Genomic DNA, 14,976 nt, shown 5'->3' on the forward strand with positions numbered 1-14,976 from the left:
CATCCTGTATTATACTCCAGAGCTGCACTCACTATTCTGCTGGTGCAGTCACTCTGTACATACATTACTTATCCTGTACTGATCCTGAGTTACATCCTGTATTATACTCCAGAGCTGCACTCACTATTCTGCTGGTGCGGTCACTGTGTACATACATTACTTATCCTGTACTGATCCTGAGTTACATCCTGTATTATACTCCAGAGCTGCACTCACTATTCTGCTGGTGGAGTCACTGTGTACATACATTACTTATCCTGTACTGATCCTGAGTTACATCCTGTATTATACTCCAGAGCTGCACTCACTATTCTGCTGGTGGAGTCACTGTGTACAGTGCATTACTTATCCTGTACTGATCCTGAGTTACATCCTGTATTATACTCCAGAGCTGCGCTCACTATTCTGCTGGTGCAGTCACTGTGTACATACATTACTTATCCTGTACTGATCCTGAGTTACATCCTGTATTATACTCCAGGGCTGCACTCACTATTCTGCTGGTGCGGTCACTGTGTACATACATTACTTATCCTGTACTGATCCTGAGTTACATCCTGTATTATACTCCAGAGCTGCACTCACTATTCTGCTGGTGCGGTCACTGTGTACATACATTACTTATCCTGTACTGATCCTGAGTTACATCCTGTATTATACTCCAGAGCTGCGCTCACTATTCTGCTGGTGCAGTCACTGTGTACATACATTACTTATCCTGTACTGATCCTGAGTTACATCCTGTATTATACTCCAGAGCTGCACTCACTATTCTGCTGGTGGAGTCACTGTGTACATACATTACTTATCCTGTACTGATCCTTAGTTACATCCTGTATTATACTCCAGAGCTGCACTCACTATTCTGCTGGTGCAGTCACTGTGTACATACATTACTTATCCTGTACTGATCCTGAGTTACATCCTGTATTATACTCCAGAGCTGCACTCACTATTCTGCTGGTGCAGTCACTGTGTACATACATTACTTATCCTGTACTGATCCTGAGTTACATCCTGTATTATACTCCAGAGCTGCACTCACTATTCTGCTGGTGCAGTCACTGTGTACATACATTACTTATCCTGTACTGATCCTGAGTTACATCCTGTATTATACTCCAGAGCTGCACTCACTATTCTGCTGGTGCAGTCACTGTGTACATACATTACTTATCCTGTACTGATCCTGAGTTACATCCTGTATTATACTCCAGAGCTGCACTCACTATTCTGCTGGTGCAGTCACTGTGTACATACATTACTTATCCTGTACTGATCCTGAGTTACATCCTGTATTATACTCCAGAGCTGCGCTCACTATTCTGCTGGTGCAGTCACTGTGTACATACATTACTTATCCTGTACTGATCCTGAGTTACATCCTGTATTATACTCCAGGGCTGCACTCACTATTCTGCTGGTGCGGTCACTGTGTACATACATTACTTATCCTGTACTGATCCTGAGTTACATCCTGTATTATACTCCAGAGCTGCACTCACTATTCTGCTGGTGCGGTCACTGTGTACATACATTACTTATCCTGTACTGATCCTGAGTTACATCCTGTATTATACTCCAGAGCTGCGCTCACTATTCTGCTGGTGCAGTCACTGTGTACATACATTACTTATCCTGTACTGATCCTGAGTTACATCCTGTATTATACTCCAGAGCTGCACTCACTATTCTGCTGGTGGAGTCACTGTGTACATACATTACTTATCCTGTACTGATCCTGAGTTACATCCTGTATTATACTCCAGAGCTGCACTCACTATTCTGCTGGTGCAGTCACTGTGTATATACATTACTTATCCTATACTGATCCTGAGTTACATCCTGTATTATACTCCAGAGCTGCGCTCACTATTCTGCTGGTGCAGTCACTGTGTATATACATTACTTATCCTGTACTGATCCTGAGTTACATCCTGTATTATACTCCAGAGCTGCACTCACTATTCTGCTGGTGCAGTCACTGTGTACATACATTACCTATCCTGTACTGATCCTGAGTTACATCCTGTATTATACTCCAGAGCTGCACTCACTATTCTGCTGGTGCAGTCACTGTGTACATACATTACTTATCCTGTACTGATCCTGAGTTACATCCTGTATTATACTCCAGAGCTGCACTCACTATTCTGCTGGTGCAGTCACTGTGTACATACATTACTTATCCTGTACTGATCCTGAGTTACATCCTGTATTATACTCCAGAGCTGCACTCACTATTCTGCTGGTGCAGTCACTGTGTACATATACATTATTTAGTGCAGTCACATATGCATTTTTAAGCTTTAACCATTTAGGGTGTGGAGTGAATTTGGTCTTTCATGAATTCTCTAGCCATTTCCATGAAGCTACACTGTAACATGCCCGGACTTCCCTGCTCTCACTTCTTCTCTCCTTTGGCTGTTCCTTGTTTGTCTTGGTGATGAGTAATTGTGGGTATTTTTGTAGTTTATGAGTACTTTATTGTGTTGGTTTGTCTTCCCCTCCCCCTCTGAAGCTGAATGACACCCACACATGATAATGATCACAACAGTCATATGGAGCCTCAGCTTTCTTTACGTCTTCATATACGTGTCTATCAGTCTTCACTGTCTTCTTGCATTGTAGTCATGAAACAGGAAGCACAGAGTTTTTTTATGCTCTTTATTGGAATTACACTGCACAGATTTACATTAGAATAATGGGAATATTTAAGGGTGACGGGGTCATCTGTATCTGTGAGTGGATCCCATGTGAGGAGGACTTGAAAGCCTCACGAGGTCAGAGCTCTGGATGTTTTCATAATCTGAAATTCGTTTACACTTCACTTGTTGGTTAAGGCCCCATTCACACGTCCGTGGTGTGTTGCGGATCCGCAACACACCCGTCCGGCGCCCCTATAGAAATGCCTATTCTTGTCCGCAAGCTGCGGACAAGAATAGGACATGTTCTATCTTTTGCGGAGCTGCGGACCTGAAGATCGGGCCGCGCTCCGCAAATGCGGATGCGGACAGCACACTGTGCGCTGTCCGCATCCATTCCGTCCCCATAGAAAATGAATGGGTCCGCACCCGTTCTGCAAAATTGCGGAACGGATGCGGACCCATTTGCGGACGTGTGAATGGAGCCTTAAGGTGAATTGCGTTATGGATTCTGTTACCACGGACCATAGCGCAATTCTATAACGGAATGTCTTTAGAGGCAGGAGAGGACTCCCCCGCATAACGGAAACGGGACGGATCAGTTATGCAGCCCATAGACTTCTATTATGACGGAATGAATAACGGAATGCCTCTAAAGGCATTCCGTCATAGAATTGCGCTATGGTCCGCGGTAACAGAATCCATAACAGAATTCACCTTTTACCAGTAAACGAATTGCAAACGAATTTCATAACCGGAGATTCGCTCATCTCTAGTTCTGACCATGGTCCTCATCCTTCTGACACATACATCTCGCAGTTCTCCGCTCTGATCCCGGGGTCTCCGCTAGTCCTTATATTCGTCATGTCCATAAATGTTACCTAACTGTTCACAGGAGTCCACGGGACAACACGTATGTAGCAGAGGTCGGGGGGCTTAGTCATAGTTTCCCAGAGGGGCGCTAAAAGAGAGAGAGAGACAAAGCCTCATCATCATCATCATCCTCTTCATCATCACTTGTATGATCACTAGTACCTCAGTCCCCGGTGTCCAGTGGTTTAGTGTCCCAGTCCCCGGGGTCCAGTGGTTTAGTGTCCCAGTCCCCGGTGTCCAGTGGTTTAGTGTTCCAGTCCCCGGTGCCCAGTGGTTTAGTGTCCCAGTCCCCGGTGTCCAGTGGTTTAGTGTCCCAGTTCCCGGTGTGCAGTGGTTTAGTGTCCCAGTCCCCGGTGTCCAGTTGTTTAGTGTCCCAGTCCCCGGTGTCCAGTAGTTTAGTGTCCCAGTCCCCGGGGTCCAGTGGTTTAGTGTCCCAGTCCCCGGTGTCCAGTGGTTTAGTGTCCCAGTCCCCGGTGCCCAGTGGTTTAGTGTCCCAGTCCCCGGTGCCCAGTGGTTTAGTGTCCCAGTCCCCGGTGTGCAGTGGTTTAGTGTCCCGGTGTCCAGTGGTTTAGTGTCCCAGTCCCCGGTGTCCAGTGGTTTAGTGTCCCAGTCCCCGGTGCCCAGTGGTTTAGTGTCCCAGTCCCCGGTGTCCAGTTGTTTAGTGTCCCAGTCCCCGGTGTCCAGTAGTTTAGTGTCCCAGTCCCCGGGGTCCAGTGGTTTAGTGTCCCAGTCCCCGGTGTCCAGTGGTTTAGTGTCCCAGTCCCCGGTGCCCAGTGGTTTAGTGTCCCAGTCCCCGGTGTCCAGTGGTTTAGTGTCCCAGTTCCCGGTGTGCAGTGGTTTAGTGTCCCAGTCCCCGGTGTCCAGTTGTTTAGTGTCCCAGTCCCCGGTGCCCAGTGGTTTAGTGTCCCAGTCCCCGGTGTGCAGTGGTTTAGTGTCCCGGTGTCCAGTGGTTTAGTGTCCCAGTCCCCGGTGTCCAGTGGTTTAGTGTCCCAGTCCCCGGTGCCCAGTGGTTTAGTGTCCCAGTCCCCGGTGTCCAGTGGTTTAGTGTCCCAGTCCCCGGTGCCCAGTGGTTTAGTGTCCCAGTCCCCGGTGTCCAGTGGTTTAGTGTCCCAGTTCCCGGTGTGCAGTGGTTTAGTGTCCCAGTCCCCGGTGTCCAGTTGTTTAGTGTCCCAGTCCCCGGTGTCCAGTGGTTTAGTGTCCCAGTCCCCGGGGTCCAGTGGTTTAGTGTCCCAGTCCCCGGTGTCCAGTGGTTTAGTGTTCCAGTCCCCGGTGCCCAGTGGTTTAGTGTCCCAGTCCCCGGTGTCCAGTGGTTTAGTGTCCCAGTTCCCGGTGTGCAGTGGTTTAGTGTCCCAGTCCCCGGTGTCCAGTTGTTTAGTGTCCCAGTCCCCGGTGTCCAGTAGTTTAGTGTCCCAGTCCCCGGGGTCCAGTGGTTTAGTGTCCCAGTCCCCGGTGTCCAGTGGTTTAGTGTCCCAGTCCCCGGTGCCCAGTGGTTTAGTGTCCCAGTCCCCGGTGCCCAGTGGTTTAGTGTCCCAGTCCCCGGTGTGCAGTGGTTTAGTGTCCCGGTGTCCAGTGGTTTAGTGTCCCAGTCCCCGGTGTCCAGTGGTTTAGTGTCCCAGTCCCCGGTGCCCAGTGGTTTAGTGTCCCAGTCCCCGGTGTCCAGTTGTTTAGTGTCCCAGTCCCCGGTGTCCAGTAGTTTAGTGTCCCAGTCCCCGGGGTCCAGTGGTTTAGTGTCCCAGTCCCCGGTGTCCAGTGGTTTAGTGTCCCAGTCCCCGGTGCCCAGTGGTTTAGTGTCCCAGTCCCCGGTGTCCAGTGGTTTAGTGTCCCAGTTCCCGGTGTGCAGTGGTTTAGTGTCCCAGTCCCCGGTGTCCAGTTGTTTAGTGTCCCAGTCCCCGGTGCCCAGTGGTTTAGTGTCCCAGTCCCCGGTGTGCAGTGGTTTAGTGTCCCGGTGTCCAGTGGTTTAGTGTCCCAGTCCCCGGTGTCCAGTGGTTTAGTGTCCCAGTCCCCGGTGCCCAGTGGTTTAGTGTCCCAGTCCCCGGTGTCCAGTGGTTTAGTGTCCCAGTTCCCGGTGTGCAGTGGTTTAGTGTCCCAGTCCCCGGTGTCCAGTTGTTTAGTGTCCCAGTCCCCGGTGTCCAGTAGTTTAGTGTCCCAGTCCCCGGGGTCCAGTGGTTTAGTGTCCCAGTCCCCGGTGTCCAGTGGTTTAGTGTCCCAGTCCCCGGTGCCCAGTGGTTTAGTGTCCCAGTCCCCGGTGCCCAGTGGTTTAGTGTCCCAGTCCCCAGTCCCCAGTGGTTTAGTGTCCCAGTCCCCAGTGTCCAGTTGTTTAGTGTCCCAGTCCCCGGTGCCCAGTGGTTTAGTGTCCCAGTCCCCGGTGTGCAGTGGTTTAGTGTCCCGGTGTCCAGTGGTTTAGTGTCCCAGTCCCCGGTGCCCAGTGGTTTAGTGTCCCAGTCCCCGGTGCCCAGTGGTTTAGTGTCCCAGTCCCCGGTGTCCAGTTGTTTAGTGTCCCAGTCCCCGGTGTCCAGTAGTTTAGTGTCCCAGTCCCCGGGGTCCAGTGGTTTAGTGTCCCAGTCCCCGGTGTCCAGTGGTTTAGTGTCCCAGTCCCCGGTGCCCAGTGATTTAGTGTCCCAGTCCCCGGTGTCCAGTGGTTTAGTGTCCCAGTTCCCGGTGTGCAGTGGTTTAGTGTCCCAGTCCCCGGTGTCCAGTTGTTTAGTGTCCCAGTCCCCGGTGCCCAGTGGTTTAGTGTCCCAGTCCCCGGTGTGCAGTGGTTTAGTGTCCCGGTGTCCAGTGGTTTAGTGTCCCAGTCCCCGGTGTCCAGTGGTTTAGTGTCCCAGTCCCCGGTGCCCAGTGGTTTAGTGTCCCAGTCCCCGGTGTCCAGTGGTTTAGTGTCCCAGTCCCCGGTGTCCAGTGGTTTAGTGTCCCAGTCCCCGGTGCCAAGTGGTTTAGTGTCCCAGTCCCCGGTGTGCAGTGGTTTAGTGTCCCAGTCCCCGGTGTCCAGTGGTTTAGTGTCCCAGTCCCCGGTGCCAAGTGGTTTAGTGTCCCAGTCCCCGGTGTGCAGTGGTTTAGTGTCCCAGTCCCCGGTGTCCAGTGGTTTAGTGTCCCGGTGTCCAGTGGTTTAGTGTCCCAGTCCCCGGTGTCCAGTGGTTTAGTGTCCCAGTCCCCGGTGTCCAGTGGTTTAGTGTCCCAGTCCCTGGTGCCCAGTGGTTTAGTGTCCCAGTCCCCGGTGCCAAGTGGTTTAGTGTCCCAGTCCCCGGTGTCCAGTGGTTTAGTGTCCCAGTCCCCGGTGTCCAGTGGTTTAGTGTCCCAGTCCCCGGTGTCCAGTGGTTTAGTGTCCCAGTCCCCGGTGTGCAGTGGTTTAGTGTCCCGGTGTCCAGTGGTTTAGTGTCCCAGTCCCCGGTGTCCAGTGGTTTAGTGTCCCAGTCCCCGGTGCCCAGTGGTTTAGTGTCCCAGTCCCCGGTGTCCAGTTGTTTAGTCTCCCAGTCCCCGGTGTCCAGTGGTTTAGTGTCCCAGTCCCCGGTGTCCAGTGGTTTAGTCTCCCAGTCCCCGGTGTCCAGTGGTTTAGTGTCCCAGTCCCCGGTGCCCAGTGGTTTAGTCTCCCAGTCCCCGGTGTCCAGTGGTTTAGTCTCCCAGTCCCCAAGGTCCAGTAGTTTAGTCTCCCAGTCCCCGGTGTCCAGTGGTTTAGTCTCCCAGTCCCCGGTGTCCAGTGGTTTAGTGTCCCAGTCCCCGGTGTCCAGTGGTTTAGTGTCCCAGTCCCCGGTGTCCAGTGGTTTAGTGTCCCAGTCCCTGGTGTCCAGTGGTTTAGGGCTGTTTCACACGAGCGAGTCCATTGCGGGAATCGCGCTCCGTGTGTGGGTTTGATCCTCCGCTCTGGACTCGCAGGAGCGCACGGCGTTATCATGATTTATAATGCTGTGTGTCTCTGCATGGCCTGTTTTCCACAGAATCATAGTGACATAAAGCTGTCAGTGTGATTCTGTAGAAATAAGGTCAAGCAGAGACACACAGCATTATAAATCATGATAACGCCGTGCGCTCCTGCGAGTCCAGAGCGGAGGATCACACCCACACACGGAGCGCGATTCCCGCACTGGACTCGCTCGTGTGAAACAGCCCTTCCTGTTCTGGTTCTTTGACTCCGTGGCCTGAATGATTCTGTAGGATCAGCTGGAGCAGGAAGGTCACGCCCCCACATACTTACATCCCAGCAGGGGGCTCACCTCCGGAAGCTGTAGGCGCCCACACTGTACGTACGTTTCTTGCCTTTCAGTTTGGCGCACTCCTTACGCCTCTCCTTTCTCACTTCTTTCTATATGGGGAGGGAAGGATCCATGTTCAGTACCTTACATCATTACTGTGTATTATAGAGATATTAGCGTGTTTTACGGATTATGAGGAGTTCTGTCCGGAGCTGGACTACTGGAGCTTCTGGACTATTGGAAGCTGGAGTAATATTACGGTATCGGGATCTATGGTTACAGACTATTCATAGGTTTACAGAATCGCTCACCCTGTTCGCATGACTTTGGCGCACACATTTCCGATATCCCGTCTGTAGTAGATCCGCACCATCAGCAAACGTGAAGCAACCGACGCAATTGTAAGTTCTCTGATAGGAAGATACAAAGTGCACAGACGTGAATACGGAGAGTCCCAGCCCCCAGTGTGCTCTGTACAGATAGAAATACAGCTACACATACTGTACATAGATACATATATACTGTATACACACATACTGTACATAGATACATATATACTGTATACACATACTGTACATAGATACATATATACTGTATACACATACTGTACATAGATACATATATACTGTATACACATACTGTACATAGATACATATATACTGTATACACACATACTGTACATAGATACATATATACTGTATACACACATACTGTACATAGATACATATATACTGTATACACACATACTGTACATAGATACATATATACTGTATACACACATACTGTACATAGATACATATATACTGTATATACACATACTGTACATAGATACATATATACTGTATACACACATACTGTACATAGATACATATATACTGTATACACACATACTGCACATAGATACATATATACTGTATACACACATACTGTACATAGATACATATATACTGTATATACACATACTGTACATAGATACATATATACTGTATACACACATACTGTACATAGATACATATATACTGTATATACACATACTGTACATAGATACATATATACTGTATACACATACTGTACATAGATACATATATACTGTATACACACATACTGTACATAGATACATATATACTGTATATACACATACTGTACATAGATACATATATACTGTATACACATACTGTACATAGATACATATATACTGTATACACACATACTGTACATAGATACATATATACTGTTAACACACATACTGTACATAGATACATATATACTGTATACACATACTGTACATAGATACATATATACTGTATACACACATACTGTACATAGATACATATATACTGTATACACACATACTGTACATAGATACATATATACTGTATACACATACTGTACATAGATACATATATACTGTATACACATACTGTACATAGATACATATATACTGTATACACACATACTGTACATAGATACATATATACTGTATACACACATACTGTACATAGATACATATATACTGTTAACACACATACTGTACATAGATACATATATACTGTATACACATACTGTACATAGATACATATATACTGTATACACACATACTGTACATAGATACATATATACTGTATACACACATACTGTACATAGATACATATTTACTGTATACACATGTACTGTACATAGATACATATATACTGTATACACATACTGTACATAGATATATATATACTGTATACACATACTGTACATAGATACATATATACTGTATATACACATACTGTACATAGATACATATATACTGTATACACACATACTGTACATAGATACATATATACTGTATATACACATACTGTACATAGATACATATATACTGTATACACACGTTCCGTACATACACAGCTATACATACTCATATACACTGTATACAGATACACATATATACTGTATACGTACACATAGTCCAATATACAGGTGAGCACACATATATACACTCATATACAATGTACGCTGTATATACAATATAGATATAAAGCCGTATATATTTCCGCCCCTCACCTTGGCTGTCATTATGGGGACGCACTTTCGGTTCATCCACTCGCGTCTCTGACAATTTGTCTGTTTCATGATGAATCTTACTTTAACAAATGTCCCTTTTCCGTCAAAATTTTCCTAAAAGTGACAGAAATGATCATAGAAAACTCTACAGAATCCTGGAGATACTAATAACGACTGGAGAAATGCCTTCCAGGTCTCCGTCCACCCTGATGGCCACCACTCACCTGTTGCTTTGCGGCCAGCATGGAGGACACTTGGAAGGCGTTTTTGACCTTGTTGCTCTTGTGGAAATCCTCCCTGACCAGTCGGACCGCGTCTGTCTGAGGGTCTGTGAGGGAATCCACTGGGACACGGCCGCTCACAGACGTCATCACCAGAAGAACAGCGATCCACCACCAACCAGCCATGGTTACCATCAACTATGGTCCAAATCTTCTAGTAATCCTGGAAGAGAGAAACACGTGTGACCCTGAGGGTCCATCCTCTCGTGGACATAAAGGGGCAGCTTTACTGAGGCTGGCGTTTTACTTGCCGGTGTAAAAAAAGATCTTTGGAGAACCTCAACTATTTGGGGCTGAGTTGCCTCCAAAAACTTCCGTGCACTGATTACTAAATAATGAAACTCTCCAGTGACTTCACAGGATACAATGTATTCTTCCAAATTCTGTCCTCAGCCCCATTAGGGGGCGCTATTGTAATCTTTCCTCCCCCCCCACTGTCTTGTCCTACATACTCTGCTGTGTGGATGTGGACTTCTTACATGATTTTCAGCACAAATTCTGCCCCGAAATCCAAGCGGCGTCCACTCAAGACCCGGCTCCCCTTGGTGGGAATTCGCTCCGCAGTCTTCATGTCAGGATTTTCCTGCAAGTGAATTAGAAATCCGCGCCGCAGAAACAAAATCCAATTGCCGTTCTCGTTACTGCTGCGGTTTCTGTGGGTGGCGCCGCTAAATCTGCGTCTGGATCCGTGACCGAAATCTAATGGTCAAATCTGCCATGTGAACAGGACCTAAAGGGGTTCTCCAATTCCACTGGTTTCTTTAGGGGTCTCCGCAGCCTGATGGTGGGCTCTTGGGGGTACTGCGCCCCACGAGCTCTCAGGCAGCACCAGAACCCCGGGGTTCCTCTTTTGGACGCCCCCTCCTGTCTGATGTTTACACTAGAAGTGATACAATGTATATATTATGTATCTATGGATACATGAGAAGACATGGATCTCACACAATGACCCATAAATGCCGCGCTCTGACCATCCGAAAAGCCGTAAGGAATGGCGGTATGGTCCCGTCCTGACGACTCGCCCCCCACACTGATATCATCTCAGGGACCGGTCAGGGGGGCACATATTTTCAGGGTCATTCACTAAAAGCTCATCTGTAAATCCACAGCATAGTTACCTATTACCTCTGTGCAATGATGGGGGTCACTCTCCGTTCAGGGGGCAGTCAGTGACCGATGAGGGGGCTCACATGGATCCAGCCTCTCACCCCAGCAGGTGTCCGTACAGTCTGGAAAGCCCCATCCTGGAAACTACCAGAAGGAGGAGAATCTTAAGAAAGTGAAAGTAGGAAGCCAAACCCTGAAGATCTTGTTTACAGTGTGCGGCTGCACCCACGGAATCATGTGAGCGTCATGTCACTGCCTGTCCTTACAGGTACTCTGCAGGCCACAGCGCCACCCCCCGCCCATGGATGTGTCCGGTATTGCAATCAATGAAATGGTTTCCTGACCTGAGATGCAGCGAACAGAAGAAGAGGCGAGTGTTCTCCAGCACCAGGAACACGGTGTTCCGCCATCCATCATTATTTATTTTAAAGCCACATTAATTCCATGGCGCTCTACATCCAGACAGGTTACACAAATATAAAAATTAACTATTAGAGGACTGGTACAGATGGGGAGAGGACCCTGACCACAAGAGCTTACAATCTACAAGAGAAGGGGAGAACACAGTAGGTGAAGGTATAGGCTGCTCGTCGGTGTGGGGTGGCAGCATGCTCATGGCAGGGGGTCGGCTTTCCTGAAGAGGCGGTTTTCAGGTCACTCTTGTAGGTTTGGATGTTGGGGAAGAGTCTGATGGGTTCCAGAGTAGGGGAGCGGCACAGGTGAAAAGTGTAGAGGATTGTGTGAGGAACAGAGGAGGAGATCTTGTGAGGATCGGAGATCACGTGTAGAGCAGGGGCCGCACATACACACAGACCCTGCTGTAATGGATGACTAAAGTATTCAGAGCGCTGAGAACTAGGTGTCACTATGATATGTGCATGATACACAGTGTCAGACCTGCAGTACTAGATGTCATCACTAGGTGGCACTATTATATGTACATGATATACAGTGTCAGAACTGCAGTACTAGATGTCATCACTAGGTGGCACTATTATATGTACATGAAATACAGTGTCAGAACTGCAGTACTAGATGTCATCACTAGATGGCACTATTATATGTACATGAAATACAGTGTCAGAACTGAAGTACTAGATGACATCACTAGGTGGCACTATTATATGTACATGATACACAGTGTCAGACCTGAAGTACTAGATGACATCACTAGGAGGCACTATTATATGTACATGATACACAGTGTCAGACCTGCAGTACTAGATGACATCTCTAGGTGGCACTATTATATGTACATGATACACAGTGTCAGACCTGCAGTACTAGATGACATCACTAGGTGGCACTATTATATGTACATGATACACAGTGTCAGACCTGAAGTACTAGATGACATCACTAGGAGGCACTATTATATGTACATGATACACAGTGTCAGACCTGCAGTACTAGATGACATCACTAGGTGGCACTATTATATGTACATGATATATAGTGTCAGACCTGCAGTACTAGATGACATCACTAGGTGGCACTATTATATGTACATGACACAGTGTCAGACCTGAAGTACTAGATGACATCACTAGGTGGCACTATTATATGTACATGATACACAGTGTCAGACCTGAAGTACTAGATGACATCACTAGGAGGCACTATTATATGTACATGATACACAGTGTCAGACCTGCAGTACTAGATGACATCACTAGGTGTCCTTATAATATTTACATGATATACAGTGTCAGACCTGCAGTACTAGATGACATCACTAGGTGGCACTATTATATGTACATGATATAGTGTCAGACCTGCAGTACTAGATGACATCACTAGGAGGCACTATTATATGTACATGATATACAGTGTCAGACCTGCAGTACTAGATGACATCACTAGGTGGCACTATTATATGTACATGATATACAGTGTCAGAACTGCAGTAGTAGATGACATCACTAGGTGGCACTATTATATGTACATGATATAGTGTCAGACCTGCAGTACTAGATGACATCACTAGGTGGCACTATTATATGTACATGATACACTGTGTCAGAACTGCAGTAGTAGATGACATCACTAGGTGGCACTATTATATGTACATGATACACAGTGTCAGACCTGAAGTACTAGATGACATCACTAGGTGGCACTATTATATGTACATGATACACAGTGTCAGACCTGCAGCACTAGATGACACCACTAGGTGGCACTATTATATGTACATGATACACAGTGTCAGACCTGCAGTACTAGATGACATCACTAGGTGGCACTATTATATGTACATGATATACAGTGTCAGAACTGCAGTACTAGATGACATCACTAGGAGGCACTATTATATGTACATGATATACAGTGTCAGAACTGCAGTAGTAGATGACATCACTAGGTGGCACTATTATATGTACATGATATAGTGTCAGACCTGCAGTACTAGATGACATCACTAGGTGGCACTATTATATGTACATGATACACAGTGTCAGACCTGCAGTACTAGATGACATCACTAGGTGGCACTATTATATGTACATGATACACTGTGTCAGAACTGCAGTAGTAGATGACATCACTAGGTGGCACTATTATATGTACATGATACACAGTGTCAGACCTGCAGTACTAGATGACATCACTAGGTGGCACTATTATATGTACATGATACACAGTGTCAGTCCTGCAGTACTAGATGACATCACTAGATGGCACTATAATATTTACCTGATATACAGTGTCAGTCCTGCAGTACTAGATGACATCACTAGGTGGCACTATTATATGTACATGATACAGTGCCAGACCTGCAGTACTAGATGACATCACTAGGTGGCACTATTATATGTACATGATACACAGTGTCAGACCTGCAGTACTAGATGACATCTCTAGGTGGCACTATTATATGTACATGACACAGTGTCAGACCTGCAGTACTAGATGACATCACTAGGTGGCACTATTATATGTACATGATACACAGTGTCAGACCTGCAGTACTAGATGACATCACTAGGTGGCACTATTATATGTACATGATATACAGTGCCAGACCTGCAGTACTAGATGACATCACTAGGTGGCACTATTATATGTACATGACACAGTGTCAGTCCTGCAGTACTAGATGACATCACTAGGTGGCACTATTATATGTACATGATACACAGTGTCAGACCTGCAGTACTAGATGACATCACTGGGTGGCACTATTATATGTACATGATACACAGTGTCAGACCTGCAGTACTAGATGACATCACTAGGTGGCACTATTATATGTACATGATACACAGTGTCAGACCTGCAGTACTAGATGACATCACTGGGTGGCACTATTATATGTACATGATACACAGTGTCAGACCTGCAGTACTAGATGACATCACTGGGTGGCACTATTATATGTACATGATACACAGTGTCAGACCTGCAGCACTAGATGACATCACTAGATGGCACTATTATATGTACATGATACACAGTGTCAGAACTGCAGTACTAGATGACATCACTAGGTGGCACTATTATATGTACATGGTACAGTGTCAGAACTGCAGTACTAGAAGACATCACTGGGTGGCACTATTATATGTACATGATACACAGTGTCAGACCTGCAGTACTAGATGACATCACTAGGAGGCACTATTATATGTACATGATACACAGTGTCAGACCTGCAGTACTAGATGACATCACTAGGTGGCACTATTATATGTACATGATACACAGTGTCAGAACTGCAGTACTAGATGACATCACTAGGTGGCACTATTATATGTACATGACACAGTGTCAGACCTGCAGTACTAGATGACATCACTAGGTGGCACTATTATATGTACATGACACTGT

The 14,976-nt window shown here is 46.8% G+C and overlaps 1 protein-coding gene across 3 annotated transcripts; it reads right to left on the minus strand.

Moving 5' to 3' along the window:
* Window positions 1-3,366: 3,366 nt before the first annotated feature.
* On the minus strand, window positions 3,367-11,647 carry LOC121000789 (retinoic acid receptor responder protein 2-like). 3 transcript variants are annotated; one of them, XM_040431420.1, is made up of 6 exons: window positions 11,163-11,647; window positions 9,982-10,208; window positions 9,758-9,871; window positions 8,017-8,115; window positions 7,727-7,815; window positions 3,367-3,606 (listed from the first exon to the last, which is right to left on the minus strand). In XM_040431420.1, exons 2-6 carry the CDS (start codon window positions 10,171-10,173, stop codon window positions 3,582-3,584), a joined length of 519 nt encoding a protein of 172 aa, XP_040287354.1. In that variant the 5' UTR covers window positions 10,174-10,208; window positions 11,163-11,647; the 3' UTR covers window positions 3,367-3,581. The 3 variants fall into 3 exon arrangements, with proteins under 3 accessions (XP_040287354.1, XP_040287356.1, XP_040287353.1); XM_040431422.1 differs by having other exon boundaries at window positions 7,708-7,815; window positions 9,982-10,201; window positions 11,157-11,453; XM_040431419.1 differs by having other exon boundaries at window positions 3,370-3,606; window positions 9,982-10,201; window positions 11,157-11,441.
* Window positions 11,648-14,976: the final 3,329 nt, after the last annotated feature.

This window comes from Bufo bufo, chromosome 5, assembly GCF_905171765.1.
Source record: "Bufo bufo chromosome 5, aBufBuf1.1, whole genome shotgun sequence".
NCBI classification, from domain to species: domain Eukaryota; kingdom Metazoa; phylum Chordata; class Amphibia; order Anura; family Bufonidae; genus Bufo; species Bufo bufo.